This window comes from Lycorma delicatula, chromosome 6, assembly GCF_047948215.1.
Source record: "Lycorma delicatula isolate Av1 chromosome 6, ASM4794821v1, whole genome shotgun sequence".
Classification (NCBI taxonomy): domain Eukaryota; kingdom Metazoa; phylum Arthropoda; class Insecta; order Hemiptera; family Fulgoridae; genus Lycorma; species Lycorma delicatula.
Genome location: NC_134460.1, coordinates 29,869,448 through 29,895,982, shown reverse-complemented (window position 1 = coordinate 29,895,982; position 26,535 = coordinate 29,869,448). Strand labels below are relative to the sequence as shown.

Here is a 26,535-nt window from a genome sequence, read left to right as displayed (position 1 = left end):
TAATAATAACAGTTTGAATGAATGTTAGTTAAAGCTTCGAATAAGTAAACCGATTGATTCTCTACAATAATTAAAATGATTCGGAATGTAAAATTATTTCTAATAATAAAACCTTTTACTCATTCTATAAAGTGTTCATTAATTTATAATATGACAGGAATGTATTCTAGTTTCATCTACAATCTTGTGTACTCTTGTTAGAAACTCTTGTGTTTAGAACATTGTAGTTCGTTCCAAATGTCTTATTATAATACCTAATTTTGCATTCTGCTTGCAAAGTCAAAATAACTATTTTAAAAAAGATATCTTATAAAATATTAGGGTGGAAAAGAAATAGTAAATGATGTAAGTATTTCCACGAGAACACACTCATGGAATTACTTAGAACAAGCGCAACGCTTGTAATGATGTTTTAAGTGGACACCCATCTTGTGCGACAAATTATAAAAATATTGAAAATATTTAATAATGAATGATACAAAAATGTTTTTAACCAGGAAGTAAGTAATAGGTAATGAAAATTTGCGCTTCATGTATGCCTCAGCGTACTATAACTGCAGAAACTATAATTGAGAAACTATAACTGCAAAAAGTGATACTGCAGAAATTACTTATGAAAGCAATGCTGATCATGAATTTGTGCTGGTAAATTTGATTGTAAATGGTAATTTAAAAGAGAGGGATGACGAGATTGATCACTTAGATTCATTGCATTCAACCTGAAATAAGTTCTGGTTTCTTCTGTATGAAAATGCATCAGCTCATTCTTTGACTGTTGTTTGCTATTTTCTGTACAAACAGTCCAGTCATGTACTACTACACCCATCCTACTTGCCAGATTTAGCAATGGCAGACCTTTTTTCTAAAATAAAAATGGAGGGCCAAGATTTGAGGATGTCCCACTGAATCAGAAAACTGTGATGAGTAAATTGAAGGCAATTCCAAAGGATGCGTTTTCTTGCACACTTAACTGAATGCATGAATAGTGTAAAAATATGCAGAAGCAGCTGTGAGTATACTGAATAAAAGTGGTAAAGAATAATTTTACATGTTATTTAAGACTCAGCCCAGGAATTTAATTGTCAAATTATATATGTCTCTACCCTTCACTGTTAGGAAGTAATTAGAACATCCTAAAAACATATACAACTGGGTTCTTTTGTAGGAGAATGTTCAAGAACACTGATCCATGCTGGTTAGGAAGAACCTTATAAGGCACAATGTAACACCTCTGGAGCACCCACCATACTTTTCCAACTTGGCAGCATGAATTGATTTTTACATGTTTCCTCACTTGAGATCCATTCTAAAACAAGTAAAATCTGAAAGCAGTATATAAGTGCCAATTTAAAAAAGCAACTCAAGAGATTTATAAGAGTGGATTCCAGGGGTATTTTCAAAAGTATGTGAATAGTTGTAATTATTGAATAAACTGCTTTCAAGGAAACATAATTTAAAATTTAATGTACACAGTTTTTAAAACATAATTAAATTCTGCATAAAGTAAAACATGTTTATCAGCAACGATTTGGTTTTTTTTTTTTGTTTTCAGTCATTTATCTGGTTTTTGTAGTTCTCCAAGATTTCCTATCTAGTGCCAGTTGTTTCATTTTGATATATCCCGTACATCCTACATACCTAACAATTTGTTTTACATATTCCAAAATTTGTCTGCCTGCACAATTTTTTCCATCTACCTGTCCCTCCAATATCAAAGCGACTATTCCAGGATGCCTTAATATGTGGCCTATAAAGTCTGGCTCTTATTTTAACTATATTTTTCCAAATGCTTCTTTCTTCATCATTTACTGCAACACCTCTTCATTTGTCACTTTATCCACCCATCTGATTTTTTATTTTCTCCTACAGAACCACAATTCAAAAGCTTCTAATCTTTTCTTCTCAGGTACTTTGATTGTCCAAGTTTCAGTTACATATAAAGCTATGCTCCAAACATATACTTTCAAAACTGTTTTCTTGATGTTTAAATTAATTTTTGATGTAAGCAAATTATATTTCTGATTAGAAACTAATATCAGCAATTATTTGGTATCTAATGCAAATACTACTATAACTAAAAAAAGGTCATGTTTAATTAAGAATTTATGGCAGCTGAACAGGTGTATGCAACTCATATCAAATAACATATAATAAAAGAACAAAATGAAAAGAAAGAATAGATTATTAGATGATTTAAAAACTTAGTAAAATATAATATATCTACTAGTTTGTAAAAATAATAAGCTGACAAATGAATTAATATTTAAAAAATCTATTCAAGCTATTACATTAACACAACTACATTTGTAAAAACAATACTGTAAACAATTTGAAGACTTTTTCAGTCATATGGTTTAAGGTGCAACCAGGTTGGAAATAAACTCTTCATCTTGTGTATGTTAGCAATATAAAAGAACTTAGTAGTAATTTTAATATAGATAATGCTTAGTCAGATCATAAAGCACAGCTATCACAGTATCATTAATACAATTCAGAATTCTGTTTATTTCTACGAAAACTGATAATGAAGAACTAACTTCAAAATTATGATCTAAAACATAATGAGGCTGGAATGGGATCTAACCCAAAATGTTAAATTGTGATAAAGATTTCTACCTGTTCTTGTTCATATATAATAAACAGTTCCATTATTTCTTGTGGATTTACTGACTGTCTTGAATTTTCTATTGTCAAAATTATTTATAAAAATAATGTTAATCTGCAAAAATTATTGGCCAATGGGATCAAGTTTTGGAGTTTTAACAGCTATTAAGCAGAGAATACATCTGTTACAATAAAACCAATCAAAGTGAAATTTAAAGAATTCTAGAGGTGGGATTTTAAATAAAACAACTTATAAGCTATTTTACACATTGTAAATCTATAAAATAATTTTTATAAAAAAACAAAATATAAGTTACAGGTAAATCCAGAACTTCAAGTTTAAGAGGTAATTAATAAAAAACACACCTTCACAAAACTGATTCAGATCCACATATTTTTTTTTTTTTGTCTTCAGTCATTTGACTGGTTTGATGCAGCTCTCCAAGATTCCCTATCTAGTGCTAGTCGTTTCATTTCAGTATACCCTCTACATCCTACATCCCCAACAATTTGTTTTACATACTCCAAACGTGGCCTGCCTACACAATTTTTCCCTTCTACCTGTCCTTCCAATATTAAAGCGACTATTCCAGGATGCCTTAGTATGTGGCCTATAAGTTTGTCTCTTCTTTTAACTATATTTTTCCAAATGCTTCTTTCTTCATCTATTTGCCGCAATACCTCTTCATTTGTCACTTTATCCACCCATCTGATTTTTAACATTCTCCTATAGTAACACATTTCAAAAGCTTCTACTCTTTTCTTCTCAGATACTCCGATTGTCCCAGTTTCACTTCCATATAAAGCGACACTCCAAACATACACTTTCAAAAATCTTTTCCTGACATTTAAATTAATTTTTGATGTAAACAAATTATATTTCTTACTGAAGGCTCGTTTAGCTTGTGCTATTCGGCATTTTATATCGCTCCTGCTTCGTCCATCTTTAGTAATTTTACTTCCCAAATAACAAAATTCTTCTACCTCCATAATCTTTTCTCCTCCTATTTTCACATTCAGTGGTCCATCTTTGTTATTTCTACTACATTTCATTACTTTTGTTTTGTTCTTGTTTATTTTCATGCGATAGTTCTTGCGTAGGACTTCATCTATGCCATTCATTGTTTCTTCTAAATCCTTTTTACTCTCGGCTAGAATTACTATATCATCAGCAAATCGTAGCATCTTTATCTTTTCACCTTGTACTGTTACTCCGAATCTAAATTGTTCTTTAACATCATTAACTGCTAGTTCCATGTAAAGATTAAAAAGTAACGGAGATAGGGAAAATCCTTGTCAGACGCCCTTTCTTATTACGGCTTCTTTCTTATGTTCTTCAATTATTACTGTTGCTGTTACTGTTGTTTGGTTCCTGTACATGTTAGCTATTGTTCTTCTATCTCTGTATTTGAACCCTAATTTTTTTTAAATGCTGAACATTTTATTACGTTATCGAATGCCTTTTCTAGGTCTATAAACGCCAAGTATGTTGGTTTGTATTTCTTTAATCTTCCTTCTACTATTAATCTAAGGCCTAAAATTGCTTCCCTTGTCCCTATACTTTTCCTGAAACCAAATTGGTCTTCTCCTAACACTTGTTTCACTCTCCTCTCAATTCTTCTGTATAGAATTCTAGTTAAGATTTTTGATGCATGACTAGTTAAACTAATTGTTCTGTATTCTTCACATTAATCTGCCCCTGCTTTCTTTGGTATCATGACTATAACACTTTTTTTGAAGTCTGACACAAATTCCCCTTTTTCATAAATATTACACACCAGTTTGTATAATCTATCAATCGCTTCCTCACCTGCACTGCGCAGTAATTCTACAGGTATTCCGTCTATATTGTTTCTCCCATTTCATCCTCCTCAACTTCCTCTTCTTCCTCTATAACACCATTTTCTAATTCATTTCCTCCGTATAACTCTTCAATATATTCCACCAATCTATCAACTTTACCTTTCGTATTATATATTGGTGTACCATCTTTGTTTAACACATTATTAGATTTTAATTTATGTACCCCAACATTTTCCTTAACTTTCCTGTATGCTCCGTCTATTTTACCAATGTTCATTTCCCTTTCCACTTCTGAACACTTTTCTTTAATCCACTCTTCTTTTGCCAGTTTGCACTTCCTGTTTATAGCATTTCTTAATTGCCGATAGTTCCTTTTACTTTCTTCATCACTAGCATTCTTATATTTTCTACGTTCATCCATCAGCTGCAATATATCATCTGAAATTGAAGGTTTTCTACCAGTTCTCTTTATTCCGCCTAAGTTCGCTTCTGCTGATTTAAGAATTTCCTTTTTAACATTCTCCCATTCTTCTTCTACATTTTCTACCTTATCTTTTTTACTCAGACCTCTTGCGATGTCCTCCTCAGAAATCTTCTTTACCTCCTCTTCCTCAAGCTTCTCTAAATTCCACCGATTCATCTGACACCTTTTCTTCAGGTTTTTGTAGACCCCAATCTACATTTCATTATCACCAAATTATGGTCGCTATCAATGTCTGCTCCAGGGTAAGTTTTGCAGTCAACAAGTTGATTTCTAAATCTTTGCTTAACCATGATATAATCTATCTGATACCTTGCAGTATCACCTGGCTTTTTCCAAGTGTATATTCTTCTATTATGATTTTTAAATTATACTTAGTGCAAAACTCTATAAGTCGGTCCCCTCTTTCATTCCTTTTGCCCAGCCCGTATTCACCCACTATATTTCCTTCCTTGCCTTTTCCAATGCTTGCATTCCAATCTCCAATTATTATTAAATTTTTATCTCCTTTTACGTGTTTAATTGCTTCATCAATCTCTTCGTATACACACTCTTACCTCATCATCATCATGGGCGCTTGTAGGCATATAGACATTAACAATCGTTGTCGGTTTAGGTTTTGATTTTATCCTTATTACAATGATTCTACCGCTATGCGTTTTGAAATACTCCACTCTCCTCCCTATCTTCTTGTTCATCACGAAACCTACTCCTGCCTGCCCATTATTTGACGCTGAGTTAATTACTCTAAAATCACCTGACCAAAAGTCGCCTTCCTCTTCCCACCGAACCTCACTAATTCCTACTATATCCACATTTGTCCTACCCATTTCCCTTTTTAAATTTTCTAGCCTACCAACCTTTTTTAAGCTTCTAACATTCCACGCTCCGACTCGTAGAATGTTATTTTTTACTTTTCTGGTGACCCCTTCCTTAGTAGTCCCCACCCGGAGATCCGAACGGGGGACTATTTTACCTCCGGAATATTTTACCAAGGAAGGCGCCTCCATTATTGCTATGTGAAAATGCAGAGAGCCACATTTTCTTGGAAAAAAAGCAGTAGTTTTCCATTGCTTTCAGCTGCGCAGTACTCATAGGACTGAGTGATGTTGATACGGCCGTTTAAGTCATTGTGACTCACGCCCCTAACAACTACTGAAAGAGCTGCTGCCCTCTTTCAGGAATCATTCCTTAGTCTGGCTCTCAACAGATACCTCTCCGATATGGTTGCACTTTCGGTCCAGCTACTCTGTATCCCTGAGCACTCAAGCCCCCTCACCAACGGCAAGGTCTCATGATTCATAGAGGAGGCCACATGTTATACCATACGATTATTTTTTAACAGGCTTCTCAAAATATAGTGAATATTCTCTGTTAAGAATATTCCGAAAGAATTGGTAATAATTGTAAAGAACTATTTTAATGGATATCTAAACTAATGAAAATAATAAGTGAGTGTATCTATATAGCTGTAGTGGTTTGTGAAATCAATTAATACTAAAATATAAATATTACTTATGAAAATTAAAACTAATTTTATTTTATTTTTTTTATATGTTATATTTATATAACCGTGTAAATTTTTTTTATATCCTATCATTACTATGGATAAATTATTATTACAGCTTTTAAATTAATTTATTTTAGCTTTATTATTTATTAAATATCTTTGGAAATATTTAATAAATAACAAAATGGATATAATGGCAGTGATTATTCTATGACTGGAAATCAGATTTAACCTTATAATTAATATTCTTTAATCCTTTTTTCAATCATCACCCATTTGACATTTTTTGATATACTTCTACATTGATTTATTATATTTGATTTTTATAAATTACATGTTATTTTATTTTACCCCCTTTAATATACTGTATTTTCAACTTTTGAGTTGATTTTTAAATAAAGAAATAAATTATTTTCTAATGGCTAAGAATAAATAATTAACAATATTTTTTTTATATTTTCTACATGACATATTAGACTAGACTGATTAAATATGATATATGATCTTTGTATGATTAGTAATGATGAGATAAGATATACAGGGCAGACTATCACTTGATAAACAATAATTAATAAGATGCAATAACATTCTATTGAAGTAAGTATATAAATTTTGTAATTAAAACCACGAGAAACATTTCAGAATATTTTTTTTTGAAAGATTAAGTTTGACTGTCAGTAAATAATATGGTGGTTAGATGCTTGTCTGAGAATTTACAGTTCTGGAAAGATGGTAAATCTTTAAAACCTGATGGTTCCAAATTAAGTATAAAGTATGTAGAATGCATTTACATCCTGTAAATGGAGGGTTATGAAATGATCACTGAAATGACCCATTTCATAGTTTACTGTTTCTGAACACTTAACTACTTTACATATGAATCAAGTTCACGCATTAATTAACAACGTCAATTACCTTTATTAATCTTTTTATGCAAAGATGTTAAATATTCGTTTGAGAGCAATGTACTGAAATCACAGTATCAATTTATTTAAGTTGCAGAAGTCAGACATTGGTAGTTTTACACTAATATTTTGATGACATTAATATTTTAATAAATACTATTGCTGCTTTGCTTAAATATTGTTAAGTTATTCATTACATTTTGTTCACTCTTTAAAAATCTTTTTTTTATCTATCACAATCATTAATAAGAGGAGAAAAAAAAAGACATCATACATCATACATAAAATTACACTCAAATGTACACGGGATATCTATAAAGTAAAAACTGTTAGGAAATTTTTCTCCTTAAGATTGGCGAACCTGTGTCGTTCATAGTCATGTAGTAATGTACACACTACATTGTTGTCTGTAAGTTGTCATGTGTAGTATCATTGATTATGTGCGAGTTATTACGTTATAAAATGAACAGGAAAATCAATGTTGTCACCGATTGTGAAATACATGGAGTCATATGTTTTTTAAACCACCAAAACATTAAGCCAGTTGAAATTCATAGGCAGTTGTTTGCTGTCTACGGTGATAATGTAATGAATGAAAGAAACATCTGAAAATGGTGTGAAAGATTTAGAAATAACAGAATTAATGTGCATGATAAAGAATGTTCAGGGAGGCCCTCGATAATCACCAAGGACTTGTTGAAATGCATCGATGATGAAATCAGAAAAGATCATCGTTTAACGATTTCCATCCTGACCCTTCTTTTTCTTGTTTCAAGAGCTGTTATTGGTCGCATTGTTCATGACCATTTAGGCTTCAGAAAGGTTTGTGCATGTTAGGTGTCGCACATCTTAACGGAACATCATAAAAAAATTTGAATGGGATCTGCTTTGGAATTTTTGATGCACTACACAGAAAAAGGTTATGAGTTATGAGTTCCTTAATTCAATTGTTACCGGCGATGAAACATGGATTTTGTATTACATGCCAGAGAGAAAACAGCAGTCAAGTGAATGGCGTCATCCTCAATCACCAACCTGACCAACAAAGGTCAAGCCACAACCGTTTGGGTGCAAACTGATGGCGACAGTCTTTTGGGATCTGTTTGGCATACTGCTGATTGATTTCATGCCACATGGAATGAAATACAAAAGCCTACTGCAAAACTCTATGTAAGTTATGACGTGCCATTCAAAATCGGTGATGTGGGTGGCTGACTGACAGCGTCATCCTGCTGCATGATAATGCACAAATACATGTTGCAGGTCTGACACGTGATTTACTGAGAACATTTGGATGGGAAATTTATGATCACCCACCATATAGTTCAGACTTAGCTCCTTCTGATTTCCATTTGTTTTAGAAAGAATTTTTGTGTGGTAAGCAGTTTGCGAATGATGATGAAATTAAAAATGCTGTTAATCAGTGGCTAAATGAACTGGTGGCAGACGAATACGATGAAGGTATCTTGAAGTTGGTGTATCACTATGATAAATGTCTTAATTCATGCGGCAATTATATAGAAAAGTAGTATAAGGTATGTAGTTAGAGAGAAATAAAAAATATTTATATAGTTTTCAGAATAAATTTTTTTACAATTTAACAGTCTTTACTTTAGAGATAACCTCTCATATTATTTTACATTATCACATTATTATACACATGACTTACCTTCATATGATACATCATAAGCTCATTTGAAAGCTGATTTCGTGCTTGTGCATCTTGTATTTTTTTATATACAAGACTGTGCATAATACTGATTCCACAATAGATACTAAATGCCATTGCCACTTCCTCATCAAATACATCAAAATGAAATCCACCCTTCTTGTTACATAATTCAACTACACCTACTACTTCATCTTTATTCATTATCGGAAAACACAGGATATTCCTAAATAATAAATAAAATCATCCATAAAAAATATTTTAATGTTATTAATGCAAGGTTATAAAAAGTATTCTCTACCTAAACCAAAGATCTTAGAAAATACTTACATTTTTTCAATAAATTCTTCAAAATGTAATATATAAAAATAATTAAAAAATAGAATTTTATTTATACGTACACATAAATTATAAAGAAAAAACCCAACACTTTCACTAAGTAATTATTAATGGTAATTACATTTTATTTATTTATAGTGATTACAGTTAGAAATATTACTGTTCACCAAACCAACTTATATTTTTTGTTAAGAGCTTAACAGTAAATTAGAATGCGTGATCATGTTTAGTCTGAATGAGAACATTGAAAGCAGTTTTATTTATGTGATGAAATGTAACACTTGTTTATTAACACTTATTATTATGTGCACTTGTAATAATTTTATGTTTTGAGACCGAGGTGCTGTAAGAATAAAGTAAAAATACATAAGTACATCTTCATAGCTGAGTAATTTATAACGGAATACAAAAAAAAAAGAATTTTCTGTACACAAGTAGGTCGGGTAGTGCTGCCCTCTTCTGCTAGATACATTTACTAGACATGCTCCCTGCTCAGTTGGCCAGCTAGCATTCATGAGAAACCATTGTAGTGGAGAAGTAATTGTTTTTTGTAAGCCCCTTTCAATGATTTTGGTGATTCTGTGATGGCAAACTTTAAGGAACAACAATGCTCCAACATCAAATTCTGTTTCCTGTTAAAAAAAACAACAGAAACAGTTTTAATGCTTTGGGAAGCTTATGGAAAGGAAGCTCTAAGTCAGGCGAGAATTTATGAATGGTTTGCCCAGTTCAGCTGGCCAAATGTTACTTGAAGATGAACCCCACTTGTCTCTCCATGTCAAGAATGATGAAGATGTTCATAAGGCCATCATGTTTGATTGTCGCAAAACAATTGACAAATTGGATAAAATAACTAGAATTTTCTGGAGTTATGCCAAAAAATCGTAACTGAAGATTTGAACACAAGATGCGTCGCAACAAAGTTTGTTCCACGACTTTTTTCCGAAGACCAGAGGGAGAACTGTCCGACAGCAGTATGCTAAAAATTGAAAGAATAGGTGTAAACTGACCCAGAATTTTATCAAAAATCATAACAGGGGATAAATCTTGGTCTTACGGCTATGGCCCTGAAACAAAACAGCAGTCCAGCTAGTGAAAGACAGCTTCATCGCCCAGACAAAAAAAAGCATACAAGTGAAATCGAATGTGAAGTCCATGACGGTTTGCTTTTTGACATCAAAGGAGTTGTTCATATTGAATTTGTTCCTCTGTGCATCACAGTGAACCAACATTAATATCTGCAAGTGAGAAAAAAATGACCGGAATTGTGGCGATTGAGCGACTGACTACTTCGATCATGACGATGCACTTATCCACAAAGCATTGAAAATAAACTAGTTTTTGACAAAAAATGGCATGAAAAAAATGCATTTGTTATTTATATTAGTCTCTAAGTTAGACTTAATATAAGTTAGAAGATATAAGTCAGACTTAACACTCTCTACGTCATCTCTAAGTTCAGTACTAAGACTACATAGTTTATCCTTGACATAAGCTATATGATCATTCATTTTTTGTTCTTATTACCTTCCATTCTATTTTTATTTTCATTTAGTTTGCAAATATTATCATTTACAATTTTATTCATATTTTCCCTTCCAGTTTATTCATATTTTATTTATGTTTTCTTTCATATTCCTCTCCTACCTATTCATATTTTCCTTCATCTGAGTTAAGAAAAGCCATAATGTCCTTGTTAGTAGTGGCCATTTTACTATTAATAAATTACAATTATAGATGCAAAAATAAAATAAAATAAATAGAAAAACCTCATCAATAACCTACACAGCTGCTATTGACAATTTAACACATTAAATACAAACAACACAAGCATAAATGAAACAATAAGCAATCAGTACCAACTAATCAAAATAAAAATTAATATAGAGTAAATCAATAAAAACAAAAACAAATAAAACTGTACAATTAACAGGTTTTATATACATGATTATTTTGGAAACAAAACTGATATCACAGATAAATTTAAATTGTTAAAATTAAATTAACATTAAAAATTACTTATTCGAAGAAACTGAGTCTTTTTATTTGCAGAGAAATGTAACTAAGTCAGGGTTGATGATGTCAGTGTTCTTAGTACAATTTTATTCACACATATTTTATTATATCATATAACAGTGATCATTAAAGTAATAACATTTCTTATGATGTAAATACATCCTTAAACATTTCCATAGTGTTTTCACATTTATCTTGCACACTTACCAGACTGTTCACATTAGCAACAGAAGAGGACACTAACTAACTTGTAAATGGTTTTTCAAGAAGAACCGTTCCAAAGAAGAAATTATAATACTAACAATACTGATTTATAATATTATAAATTATATACTATATAATTATATAAAATACTATATAATATATATATATATATATATATATATATATAGTATTATAGATTTATAAATTATAATACTGATATTAACAATACTGATTTATATTCTACCGATTAATTAATACACATACAAGAAACTCTAAGAGCTTGAAAATTATACAAGAAAAAATGATTTAGTATAATTAGAATAAGCTAATGTTAGGTAGCAGCATAAAAAAAATTCTGAAATTGATAACCCCAAATGATATTTGACAAATAGTCAGCCATTAGAAGATAGTTGCATTTGGATTATCCACGATAAATTATAGATTTAATTCTGAGTATGAAGGTATGAAGGTAATTTGCATAATGACAATGATGATGATCTGTTGATGGAAGAGATAATGAAGTGGTTTTTCTTTGAAACAAGTAAATCAAGATGAGTAATGTAACAATATTGAAAATGTCTAAGAGAAAAGGCAGTTCTGGAATATGCATCAATATTTCTTCCAACCAGATAGCTTAATTATTCATGAAATGCTGCATATTGGAAAAAACCCAAACAGTTTATCATGGTTTTTAAAGCACATTTACATTTTTATTGAATCATGATTTTTTTCAGAAAAAATTTGGGTAAAAGAGTAATATTAAAAAATGTTTTTTCCATAAAATGCTTTCGTATATCCTATTTTATTACAGAAATATAAAGTACAGAGGGTGCAGTGGTGATAAATTTAACTGATTAATAGTAGAAATATATTAGGGTGCCTGAACTGCTATAGACAGCAGTCAGTGCAGCAATTTTCCATGCACAATTTCTAAGACATGCAGTTCTCTGGACTGGTATAAACTTAAATATATATTTTGTTTTTGTTTTTTTTCTTCAGTCATTTGACTGGTTTGATGCAGCTCTCCAAGATTCCCTATCTAGTGCCAGTGGTTTCATTTCAGTTTACCCTCTACATCCTACATCCCTAACAATTTGTTTTACATATTCCAAACGTGGCCTGCCTACACAATTTTTTCCTTCTACCTGTCCTTCCGATATTAAAGCGACTATTCCAGGATCCCTTAGTATGTGGCCAATAAGTCTGTCTCTTCTTTTAACTATATTTTTCCAAATGCTTCTTTTCTTCATCTATTTGGCGCAATACCTCTTCATTTGTCACTTTATCCACCCATCTGATTTTTAACATTCTCCTATAGCACTACATTTCAAAAGCTTCTAATCTTTTCTTCTCAGATACTCCGATTGTCCAAGTTTCACTTTCATATAAAGCGACACTCCAAACATATACTTTCAAAAGTCTTTTCCTGACATTTAAATTAATTTTTGATGTAAACAAATTATATTTCTTACTGAAGGCTCGTTTCGCTTGTGCTATTCAGCATTTTATATCGCTCCTGCTTCATCCATCTTTAGTAATTCTACTTCCCAAATAACAAAATTCTTCTACCTCCATAATCTTTTTTACTCCTATTTTCACATTCAGTGGTCCATCTTTGTTATTTCTACTACATTTCATTACTTTTGTTTTGTTCTTGTTTATTTTCATGCGATAGTTCTTGCGTAGGACTTCATCTATGCCGTTCATTGTTTCTTCTAAATCCTTTTTACTCTCGGCTAGAATTACTATATCATCAGCAAATCATAGCATCTTTATCTTTTCACCTTGTACTGTTACTCCGAATCTAAATTGTTCTTTAACATCATTAACCGCAAGTTCCATGTAAAGATTAAAAAGTGACGGGATAGGGAACATCATTGTCGGACTCCCTTTCTTATTACGGCTTCTTTCTTATGTTCTTCAATTATTACTGTTGCTGTTTGGTTCCTGCACATGTTAGCAATTGTTCTTCTATCTCTTTATTTGAACCCTAATTTTTTTTAAAATGCTGAACATTTTATTCCACTACATTATCAAATGCCTTTTCTAGGTCTATAAACGCCAAGTATGTTGGTTTGTTTTTCTTTAATCTTCCTTCTACTATTAATCTGAGGCCTAAAATTGCTTCCCTGGTCACTATACTTTTACTGAAACCAAATTGGTCTTCTCCTAACACTTCTTCCACTCTCCTCTCAATTCTTCTGTGTAGAATTCTAGTTAAGATTTTTGATGCATGACTAGTTAAAACTAATTGTTCTGTATTCTTCACATTTATCTGCCCCTGCTTTCTTTGGTATCATGACTAACACTTTTTTTGAAGTCTGACGGAAATTCCCCTTTTTCATAAATATTACACACCACTTAAATATATATGTATATATAAAAGATAATAAAAAAAAAAAATAATATAGCAGTAATTACTTTAAGGAGGCACCTCAAATTTTTTAACATTAGACAACAGAATGATGAATAAAATAATTTATAAAATTATTTGTAAATGGAAGTAGCTAGCTAATAAAAATAAATTTAAAAAAACATTCAATCATTTATAAAATAAGGAAAAAATTGTGGGAAAATAAATTGTGATTTTATCTTTATATTCTTTACCTTATTTTACTACTACATGCCAGCAACAAATAATGCACACTAAACAATGTAATGGTTTATAAATGGTGCAATGTTAATTAATTCTGATGATTCAATTTGTCAGAACCAAACCACACAGAGTTGTCAGTCTTAAAAATTTATGTTGAAAAATATTTTTCAACAATATTACTAATTTTCATGGTTTTTAAACTTTTAACTGTTCATTAATACTGGAAAAACCCATGAAATAATAAATCTTATTAAAAATTCTAATTTAAAACCAAAAGAAAAACAATTTTGATGTAAGAAAAAACACCCATATATGTAACAAGATCAAATTGAAAGATAACAAACCTTGTTTTAAATCCAGTCTTCTTATCAATAGCCTTGTAAAACAATGGGTGAGAATAAGCATCACGGATATTGATAAGTTTACCAGTTGCAGCAACATGGCCAGCAATCCCTTGACCTATTGATAATCGAATTTCCTGTCACAAATAAATAACACTGATAAACGTAATTTTTGTTTCCTAACATGCGATACATGATTTTAATCTGATTTTTCATGCTGAAAATGAATATGAACTTAGCATCTTTCTACTATCTACCATTTTTGAAAAATTGTTAAATTTTAATTAAAGGATTTTTTTCATTTTTCAATGTATAGTTAGCATTTTAGGCTCCTATATTATATTTTGTTAGCTCATTTTTTATTGTTTAATTTTGTTAACATAATTTGTGAGCTATAAATAAACAATACTAGACAAAGAATTAAATCATATCATAGTCACATATTATGACATAATATCTAATACTGAAGAGTGAGCCTTTATGGACAATATTAATCATGTCTGTGCAGGTCAAAACATGTAGCTAAAAACACGGCTATATTGTTTGTATTAAGCACTGGATTTAGGAATGAATTAATTTTTTTCAGTCTTACTGCTGTCTTAAGTTTGTTAACATTGCAGTGTCAAATTGTGTAAATGATGTGGATGCCTTTTGTAATGTATGTGGTAAGTTTACCGTAAAATCAAATAAAAAAACATTACACCTTTAATTAAAAAAGTATATCATTTGTACTTTCACGGTAAAATTGGTGATCAGGATAAGATGTGGGCTCCTCATATAGTATGCACTAATTGTTCTGTATATTTAAGAGGATGGCTGAAAGGTACACGAAAGGCTTTGCCATTTAGTGTACCTATGATTTGGCGTGAACCAAGGATCATGTAACTAATTGTTACTTTTGTTTAACAAGTGTGTCTGGAATTTCTAAAAAAACTAAAGATACTGTAAGATATCCTTCATTGCAATCTGCAATCAGGTCTGTACCTCACAGTGAAATTATTCCAGTCCCTGAGCCATCTGTGAATGTATGTTTCGAAAGCAACGATGAAGAATCAGGCAGTATTGAAAAAGAGAACAATGATTTTGATTTTGAATCAAAAAATGTGGCTTATTGGAATCTTCCAATAAGCCACATCTTATATCATAAGGTGAATTAAATGACTTGGTTAGGGATTTAAATTTATCAAAAAATCAAACTGAACTGTTAGGATCAAGACTGGAAGGTTGGAATTTACTTTAAAAAAATACAAAAATTTTGGGCTTTCAAAGCTGACTAAAAGAAATTTCTCAATATTTTATTGATGAAAATAATTTGGTTTATTGCACAAATATTGATGAGCTTATGTTGCACTTAGGACAAGTTCATAAACCTGAAGACTTGAGCCTTTTCATACATTTGTTCAAATATAGTTTAAAAGTGCTACTACACAACTGTAACAAATATCCTTCAATATCGCTTATGGTATTAATTTGAAAGACATATGATATGATGTAAATAAAAATATATTACAACAAACACAGCTGGAACATATGTGGTGATTTGAAAGTTATAGCTATTTTGTTAGGCATGCAGTTGGGCTATACTAATTACTTGTGTTTTCTTTGTGAATGGGACAGCCGAGCTAGGGATAAACATTATGTTACCAAAGAGTGGAAGAAACGAGACAACTTAACTCCAGATGGGAAAAATACTATTCATGAGCCCTTAGTTGAACCAAAAAAAAATATTTTTACTCCCTTTTTCATATCAATCTAGGACTAATGAAAAATTTTGTAAAAGCAATGAAGAAGGATGGTCTTGGATTTTTGAACATCAGGCAGAAATTTTTGAATGTAAGTGAAAGAAAATTAAAGAAGGGATATTTGTTGGTCCTCAAATAAGAGAGTTGTTCAAAGATGTTAAATATATAATATATTATATATGTTAAATAATATAATATATTATAAACATTATAATATAATATAATATAAATGTTAAAGTACTGCTTGGGCTTCATTTTAAGACATTTGGAAAACTTTTTTGTCACACAAAAATCCAACAATTACCACATTTTTGTTAATCAACTTCTTACTTCATACAGAGGTATGCGATGTCTTTGAAAATACATTCATTTCCTCCACTCACATCTGGATTTTTTCCTGGACAACCTCAGAGACGTAAGTGACGAACATGGTGAACATTTCCACAAAGACATTTCAGTGATGGAAAGCCGCTATAAAGGGAAATAGAATACTAAGATGATAGCCGATTACTGTTGGATGTTATTTTGGGATGTGCCTGAGGCTATTTATAAAAGAAAAGCATCAGCGAAATTATTCTAACACAGGTATGGCCGTGCAAAATTATAAATTTTACAGATTTTAATTATATTTTCCCTTAATTTTTTTTTGAAGCGTAATTAATTTAAAACTAAGGGTAAGAGAAAAACTGTATTTACTGATCTATAATGTACACAAAAAAGAAATGGTATCACACTTAGAGAAACATTAAAAAAATTTGTTTTCTCTATCAGTATAACATTAAAATCAACGAGCAATTGTAAGTACGATATTATCATTAAAAAGTATGGAAAATACTTAATTATCATAAATAAACAAGTTTTAGCCAATTACAGTCATTTATAAAAATAATTATTAAAGAAAGGAAGAAACCCATGAAATTTACTTTTTTAAAAAGAAGTGAAAAGAAATTTTTCTTTAAACTACAGCTTTGTTTTTGTGCGTAATGGTTGGCAATTAAGATGATAAATTGATCCTGAACCATGAAACTTGAAATGATAAACTGAACCAAATTCTATAATTAAAAAATTTTTTCAGTAAGTTATTAAAAACAATATATTAAACCATAAAATTTGATCTGGTTTATAATTTCCAAACATTTATAGCATTTCAAGTAACAAAATCTTAATTTTATGAGTTTATAAAAATAGAAGTATTCAGAACTTCCTAAAAGCTGATAACGATTTCACTGAGATATGTTTACATTAGATACTAATGGAGAAAACTGAGAAAAAGCTTTGAACAATGTGTCTGACCATTACTAAGGAATATTACGGTGGAAAAAGAATATCCATGATATCTGGTAGAAAACATACTTGAAATTTATAGTAAAACAGCTGTTGTAATTCAGATAAGAAATTGAGAAAATTATTGTCAAATATTGTCTACAAATATAGGTGTATGTCAAGGATCCAATATCACCTATGCTATTTAACATCTATACTGATGACCTTACAGCATACCAAAGATAAAATATAAACTAAGACAGAACTGAGACCAGGCACACTCCTTTTTGCATGTAGATGACACAGTACTCATATAAGATAACAAGAGTGCATTGCAGAGAACAATGCATCAATTGGATTTAGTGAGTCAAGACTTTAGGATGAAAATATTATTGTAGAAATCCCAAATCATAGTGTTTAAAGACAAATGACCAGTATGTTCTAAAACTGTTTAGCAGGATAAAATTCTAACCCACCGGGTTGGTCTAGTGGTGAACGCGTCATTGGTAGTTTAATAAAATTTAACTGTACCTTAAAGCATTGTTAGTTCTGCATAGTACATGCTCAATTCAGGATGCATGGTGCATCCTTAAAGTGGCCACAATTTCAATTTACATATTTTTCAAATCGAGGTTTTACGCTTTTCATTATTTAAAATATCCAGAGGAATTTCAATAACTTTGCGACAAATGTTTTTCTTCGAGTTTTTCAGTATTTCTCTGAATATCTTATTCTTAAAATAGCCATCACAAAAAAATCAAATGCCGTAAGATCTGGAAATCTGGTGAGCCAAAGAATATTGCTATGCCTGCTGATTATGTGGTCTGGAAACAATCATGTAACTGCATTCATTGACTGACTGCCTTAATGTATGTCTGGTTGTCCTCTCATGCAGAAATAAAGTGCCTGCATTGATTTCAGACTTCTCTGCTATTTGAGTAGACAAAATTTCTCTAATCATTTAGATGTATCAATCATGACAGTAACAACAGCCCCATAATTTTACTTAAAGAGGTATTGACTGATTTCATTCCACAGGATGGTATTGGACACAATATGGTCATTTTAGTAATAGGCAGTGGTTCTTGATGGAATTCTATTATCAGGTTAATGTCCATTCCTTTGTTCACAAAGAAACTTTTTATTCAACGGTGAACCACCTTCTTCAAAGTTCTACACCCAGACTTTATCAAAATGTGCTGACAGTATTGCATCATTCTAATAGGTATTGAAAAGTTGTCAAAACAATCTTTGTGCAGCCATAAAACTCGTTATTTTTGTAAAATGCTTCGTAGAAAGGGAATAAAATTTTCTTTTGTTCTGTTCAACTACGAGAATATTTTTACCTAAGAGTATTTCAGCTATAATAACTGTTTCCACTGATTGTGACCTATTGAATTTTACCACATCCTGACCCTGTAAGGGAAAGACACTCTTCATGTGGCAATTTCGGTCGCCATGTCACCCTCCCTCTATATCTAACTTATGGGGTTTACTGGAGGTCATCTTCAGAACCTTGGCAAAAGACATCTCTTAGCCTTGTTTTTGCCTCACTCAGGATGCCACCTACATGAATACCATATGTAATATTCCCATCGGTGTACTGCTAGGAAACTCTTTAAAACAAAACACATCTATGTCGAGTCTTAAACAAAATTGAGCAACATGAAGAAACTGAAATTAAAAATACAACTACCTACCCAATAGGTTAGAAGTTGAGTTCAACACACAACCACAACATAACACAAAACAAGAAATAAAAATAAACTTAAAAATAAAACTAAATAAACAAAACACTACAAAAACATTACCACATCACAATTTTCTAAAGAATAAAGAAAAAAATAAATGAATTCACCTCAGTCGAATAACGTCCATCAAACACTTTGGAAACAAGATTACCACTCTCAACAAGAAACATTGAACAGCTTTCAGCACATGTTAGTCTACATGCCTCCCATACTATCTCTTTCATCAGGTCACAGACATCACCTAAAATACATACCAAAAACAGCATAAGATGGAGACCAAGAAGTGAAAAAAATTGTATTAAAAAACAGAATATATAACTACATAATAACAATCAAAAATTGATAATTAAAAAGAGATAAATTACATAATATTACGTAGGAAATATTCTGTGGCCACAATTTCAACACTTTAATTTCTATTTTTTTTTTGTCTTCAGTCATTTGACTCGTTTGACACAGCTCTCCAAGATTCCCTATCTAGTGCTAGTCATTTCATTTCAGTACACCCCCTACATCCTACATCCCTAACAATTTGTTTTACATATTTCAAACGTTGCCTGCCTGCACAATTTTTCCCTTCTATCTGTCCCTCCAATATATAAGCGACTATTCCAGGATGCCTTAATATGTTGGCCTATAAAGTCCAAGCATTTTCCAAATGCTTCTTTCTTCATCGATTTGCTGCAACACCTCTTCATTTGTCACTTTATCCACCCATCTGAGTTTTAACATTCTACTATAGCACCACATTTCAAAAGCTTCTAATCTTTTCTTCTCAGATACTCTGACTGTCCAAGTTTCACTTACATATAAAGCTGCGCTCCAAACATATACTTTCTAAAATATTTTCCTGACATTTAAATTAATTTTTGATGTAAACAAATTATATTTCTGATTGAAGGCTCGTTTTGCTTGTGCTATTCAGCATTTTATATCACTCCTGCTTCATCCATCTTTAGTAATTCTACTTCCCAAATAACAAAATTCTTCTATTTCTCTTTCTATTTTTACATTGAGTAGTCCATCTTCATTATTTCTACATCTCATTACTTTTGTACTTGTTTATTTTCATGAGGTAGTTCTTGTGTAGGACTTCATCCATACTGTTCATCGTTCCTTCTAAATCTTTTTTACTCTCTGCTAGAATTATTATATCAGCAAATTGTAGCATTTTTATCTTTTCACCTTATACTGTTACTGCAGATCTAAATTGTTCTTTTACATCATTAACTGCTAGTTCTATGAAAAGATTAAAAAGTAACATCCTTGTCGGACTCCCTTTCTTATTATGTTTTTTTTCTTATGTTCTTCAATTATTACAGTTGCTGTTTGCTTCCTGTAAATGTTAGCAATCGTTCTTCTATCCCTGTATTTGAACCCTAATTTTCTTAAAATGTTAAACAATTTATTCCAGTCTACGTTATCGAATGCCTTTTCTAGGGCTATAAATGCCAAGTAGGTTTGTTTTTCTTTAATCTTCCTTCTACTATTAATCTGAGCCCTAAAATTGCTTCCCTTGTCCCTGTACTTTTCCTGAAACCAAATTGGTCTTCTCCTAACACTTCTTCCACTCTCCTCTCAATTCTTCTGTACAGAGTTCTAGTTAAGATTTTTGATGCATGGCTAGTTAAGCTAATTGTTCTGTATTCTTCACATTTATCTGCTCCTGCTTTCTTCGGTACCAAAACTATAACACTCTTTTTGAAATCTGACGGAATTTCCTCTTTTTCACAAATATTACATACCAGTTTGTATAATCTATCAATCGCTTCCTCAACTGCACTGCGCAGTAATTCTACAGGTATTCCGTCTATACCAGGAGCCCTCTGGTATAGATTTAATGCTCTCTTAAATTCAGATCTTAGTATTCTTTCTCCCCTTTCATCCTCTTCAATTTCCTTTTCTTCCTCTATAACAACATTTTCTAAGTCATTTTCCTCCATATAACTCTGCAATATATTCCATCCACCTATTGACTTTGCCTTTTGTATTATAAATTGGTGTACCATCTTTGTTTAACACATTATTAAATTTTAATTTATATACCCAAAATTTTCCTTAACTTTCCTGTATGCTCCATCTATTTTACCAATGTTCATTTCTCTTTCCACTTCTGAACACTTTTCTTTAATCCACTCTTCTTTTGCTAGTTTGCACTTCCTGTTTATAGTATTTCTTAATTGTTGATAGTTCGTTTTACTTTCTTCATCACTAGCATTATTATATTTTCTACGTTCATCCATCAGCTGCAATATATCATCTGAAATTGAAGGTTTTCTACCAGTTCGCTTTGTTCTGCATAAGTTTGCTTCTGCTGATTTAAGAATTTCGTTTTTAACGTTCTCTCATTCTTCTTCTACATTTTCTATCTTATCTTTTTTACTCACACCTCTTTCGATGTTCTCCTCAAAAATCTTCTTTACCTCCTCTTCCTCAAGGTTTTCTAAATTCCATTGATTCATGTGAAACCTTTTCTTCAGGTTTTTAAACCCCAGTCACATTTCATTATCACTAAATTATGGTCGCTATCAATGTCTGGTCCAGGATAAGCTTTGCAGTTGACGAGTTGATTTCTAAATCTTTTCTTAACCATGATATAATTTATCTGATACCTTGCAGTATCACCTGGCTTTTTCCATGCGTATATTCTTCTATTATGATTTTTAAATTGGGTGTTGGAAATGACTAAATTATACTTCGTGCAAAACTCAATAGGTCGGTCCCCTCTTTCATTTCTTTTGCCCAGCTCGCATTCTCCCACTACATTTCCTTCCTTCCTTACTTTTGCCAATGCTTGCATTCCACTCTCCAACTATTATTAAATTAATTTAATTAATTTCTATAAAGTAGCATAATCATCTTGAGAACAGATTGCACTACTATGACAATTTACACATTCAAAAATTGACAAAATTATTTTGTCTTAAGGAGCAGAATTAAATTAGGCCAACTATGAATATAATTCTAATTTTAATAGTATTACAATGTTATAAATCTGTGTAGTAATATTAAATTTATTGGTAAAAATTTGTAGTTAAATTTCGTAAACGTTTTTGATATCTCAACTATTTTTCCTAGCTTTTACGAACATATCAAAGAAGAAGTATTGATTATTAATTAAAAAATGGCCTTAGATTTCATTATTTCTTGTCATCTATTTTTCATTATGTAAGAGGTCTGTTCAGAAAGTAACTGAACATTTTTAATTACGTACTAAGAGAGATATTTAGTGACGTATGGTTGGCAGCAATGTATTCTGCATAACCTCCTTTGCAACCACATGTTCTTGGATTGTTGATAACTCGTTTATTACTTATTTACTCGTTTATTACCCGTTAGTTACTTGAGTGCAACATATTTAAGTATTAGTAGGTGATTTTTTGATGATTGAACAATCATCAAAAAATCAAAATTTTTGATGATTGTTCAATCATCAACCAAAAATCAATCATCAAAATTTGGTGATAAACATTTCATCATCATCGGCTTGTTCAAGAAGTTGCTGAAAAACGTCCACTCAATGTTCTTTCTGCCATTCGGTCATCAAACGAGGAACAAACTTTGCTACAACTTGATGCATGTTCAATTTTTCAGTCAAAATGTCATGGCATGATCCAATCGAGATGCTAATCTCCTGTGCAAGTTCTCTGATAACTCAATCGGCAATTTACACGCACCATATCATTGATTTTCTGAATGTGGGTGTCATCAGTTGAAGTTGAAAGTCTTCCTGGTTGACGTTCATCTTCAATTAACTGACCACTTTTAAATCGTGAACACTGTGTACGACTTTCAGTATCATCTCTGTAAGCTTGTTTCAAAAGTTTTAAAATGTTTCTCTGAAAGTTTTCCCCAGTTTCTCGCAAAATTTTACTTTGTATCATTGCTCCTGAAAATCATACATTACAAAAATTGCTTCTAACCCTTAAACACATGACACTCAAATAACAAACACACAAAAATTAAACAAGATATCAACAATCCAAGAACACATGGTTACAGAGGAGATTATGTGGAACACATTGCTGCCAATCATATATGACTAAATATCTCCCTTAGTGCGTAATTAAAAATGTTCGGTTATTTTCTGAACAGATCTCATATAGATAGCTTAACAAACATGAAATTTGAACTGCCAATTGGAGTATTTAAAGAATTGTTCTGCTAAATCTTTGAAAAATTGGGCTATACTTTGAACATATGAAATTAATGAAATCTTTGCTTATGACCATTTTTTACCAAAATAGAATATAGTGAAAAATACGACTTAAGATACACTCCTTCTCTGCTCCTAAAATAGATACATATCATATTAAACTGGGAATGTAGTATGAATATTAGAAATCATTAAAATACTTATAAAATAAGTTCAGGTTGACACCCACTAAAAGAAATTGTCAAAACTAAACAATGGTTAATCAGTTATTATGCCCTAAAATCTGTACTCCAGCTGTCATACTCGTTTCTGAAAAAAAAAAAATCAAAAAATATATTCCTTCAGGTGAGACCTTTACTCTAAATAAAAAAAATCTGACTTAAGAGTAATGACACATAGTAACTTACACATATTTAAGACAATTAAAAATTGAAGGTGGAAAGCTGAAGAATTATTTTGTACCAAGATAAATTTTCTAATATTTTCATATATTTGTAAACAACAGTAAAATATTTTAATAACAGTAAGTAACACTTTTATTTAACTAAATATTTTCATTACTTTTAATTTTAAATGTAATAATTATTACATTTATTTATTGGTTATTTATCAGATATTTATTTTTTACTTTTCAGTGCATTTTTATATTTGTTAATAAATTATATATTTTTTTAAATTCTCAATTTGATTTAATTCTTATTTTTTACTTTTTAGAGGGTTTTTCTAATTTGTTTCCTTTTTTTATTAATGTTAGTTAAATAAAAGCTTCTTTAAAAAATAATTTTTTATATGTAATTTTTTTGTGTAAATAAAAAAGGAAAAATTCTGTTTTCTCACAAGTTCAAGCTTTTGAGCTCATGTAAACAGAACCTTTTACAGTATATTTTCTTGTTTGCTTTAAAAATTCTAGTTATTACATATATTGAACATAATCCTGATATTTATTACACTATAAACAGCATGAAAATATTTACGCTTATTCTCAATATATTCATTATCTTATTTACTTGGACAAAAAAGGCAATCTGCCCATTTAGATTGTACAATACAATTAATTATATAGTATGTAATAAATAAATATAATTAATTAAATAAATTAATGAATAAATAATTTTATTATTAAATAGATAAATAAACTAATTAGAAATAACAAACATAAAAATACATAATCTATCCATAATAAAATTGGTTTCTTTAAGAAAAAAGAAAAGTAATGACCAATATAAAATGAGAAAAAGAAAAAGTAGAACACTGACCTGATGACCATTGCTATTTATGATGACACGCTAAGAGAAAATATACTTAGTCTAATGAATATATCAAGGTGTATAGTTATATATATATATATTAGTTTTATCATTACAATTTAAGGTATATTTAATGAGTAGTTAACATTGGAATTTTTAATATAACATAAGCCTAAAAAGTGAATGTTATAAATAAATAAGAAAAAAAATTGATCCAAAATCTGACCCTTTGAATCCTGTGAATGAAGGTATTAAAGAATATCAATCATATGTAAAAACAATTTAAAAAATGCTCTCTTTAATAATATAAACAAAGAAGATTATCAGACAAAACCAGAATTATATACAAACAGAATTAAGAAATAGAATATTTTTATTAAATTATCTTACCAACACGAGAGAACAAATTTGAAGCACCAAATAAAAGTGTTTGACACTGTTGATGTAATCGTTTTTCATCCTCATAAGCGAGTGTATTTGCAATTGTACCAAGACAATATCTGCAAAAATAATAAATAAATAAAAATACTGTATTTGGTTTAGTAAGTTTACCACTATATTAGAAAGTGATATTTTACCACCTTTTAAATACTCATGATTTTTGCTCAATCTAGTTTTTAAGCTATTATATCATTGTATTTATTAGTTATCTTTATTGTTCTATATACTATTTTCTATATTGTTATACTTTTTTTACACATAATTATAAATTTAATAAAAAGTTTAGACAGCAAGTTTAATGATCAGTTTACTGGGCTCAAAACACCCTTGATCTAAAGAGCTAAAAAAAAATTAAATCTGTAACTTGTGATAGATGCATGTATTAACCAAATAAATAGACTGAAATGTGGAAATAAAAAAAAAACAGAAAATACTAAACATTTCATTATAATCATCTAGACTAGAATAAAATTAATTTTAAAAATACATACACATATACAAATATATATATATATATATATATACACACAAAGTGAGCTACATAAAACTGAACCCACAACGTAACTGCTGCAGAATCAGTAGGTTATGTTGGAATGAAATTTTATGAATGATATGGATAAATTAAATAAGAAAAACATAAAACCTAATTTAAATATTGCATTTATTTACTTTATTGTTACAAAAAATGTTCAAAATTATCACCCTGGGCATCAATGCACTGCTCAACTGATCATACTGAGAGTCATCTGATGTAAAACATTGTCAATTGCGTTGATTTGTCGTTGAATGTTCACCTTCAGTTCATCAATATTGTGGGGATTAAACGCACAAACTCTCTTCTTTAAGTAGCTCCAAAAGAAAAAATCACAAGTATACAACTCTGGGGAACATGGAGGCCACCATCTGCTGACAGCTCATTCATCTGTGAAAGCTGCGTAAACGCGATTCAGTGAAAGATTTGATGTATGACACATTGCTGTCTTTTTGGAAGATGCTGTATTCTTTTTTATTATCAGTTAAGTGCACATAGAATTCTTTGAAAATTGTCAGGTAAACTTGTGTATTGACAGTCTGGTCAAAAAATACTGATCCCACTATATGATTACTGGAAATGGCACATCAAACACCAATTTTTCATCGTGAAGTGGATGCTCGAATATCTCGTGTGGATTCTTCACCATCCAACATCTGGTGTTCTACAAATTAACATGGCTGGATAAATGAAACCATGCCTTGTCTGACATGAAATACTACATCGGGTCTATCTGTCCACCAACAATGTTTTTGAGATGCCAGTTGCAATAATCATGTCATTTCGGTTTGTCTGCCTCTTTCAGTTGTTGCACAGTTGTAACACAGTACGGTTTCAATTTTAATTTATGAAGAATTTTATGACAAAGTGTGTATCTAAGACCAGATTGTTGGGATTGTAGTGATTTTTTTTTATTGGCAGTAATTGTCCTTTCA

The 26,535-nt window shown here is 30.7% G+C and overlaps 1 protein-coding gene across 3 annotated transcripts in view; it reads right to left on the bottom strand.

Annotated features, from left to right (window-relative positions):
• The window catches only part of LOC142326803 (cGMP-dependent 3',5'-cyclic phosphodiesterase-like), a 190,089-nt gene that overhangs the window by 46,979 nt on the left and 116,575 nt on the right, over positions 1 to 26,535 (bottom strand). For all 3 annotated transcript variants that reach the window (XR_012756865.1, XR_012756864.1, XM_075369517.1), the window contains exons 5-8: positions 25,018 to 25,127; positions 19,332 to 19,465; positions 14,472 to 14,605; positions 8,973 to 9,198 (exon numbers count right to left, since the gene is read on the bottom strand). Coding sequence is in view for 1 of the 3 variants with exons in the window: in XM_075369517.1 (XP_075225632.1) it covers positions 8,973 to 9,198; positions 14,472 to 14,605; positions 19,332 to 19,465; positions 25,018 to 25,127 (604 nt within the window). In the remaining 2 variants the exon portion in view is untranslated. The remainder of the gene's footprint in view (positions 1 to 8,972; positions 9,199 to 14,471; positions 14,606 to 19,331; positions 19,466 to 25,017; positions 25,128 to 26,535) is intronic.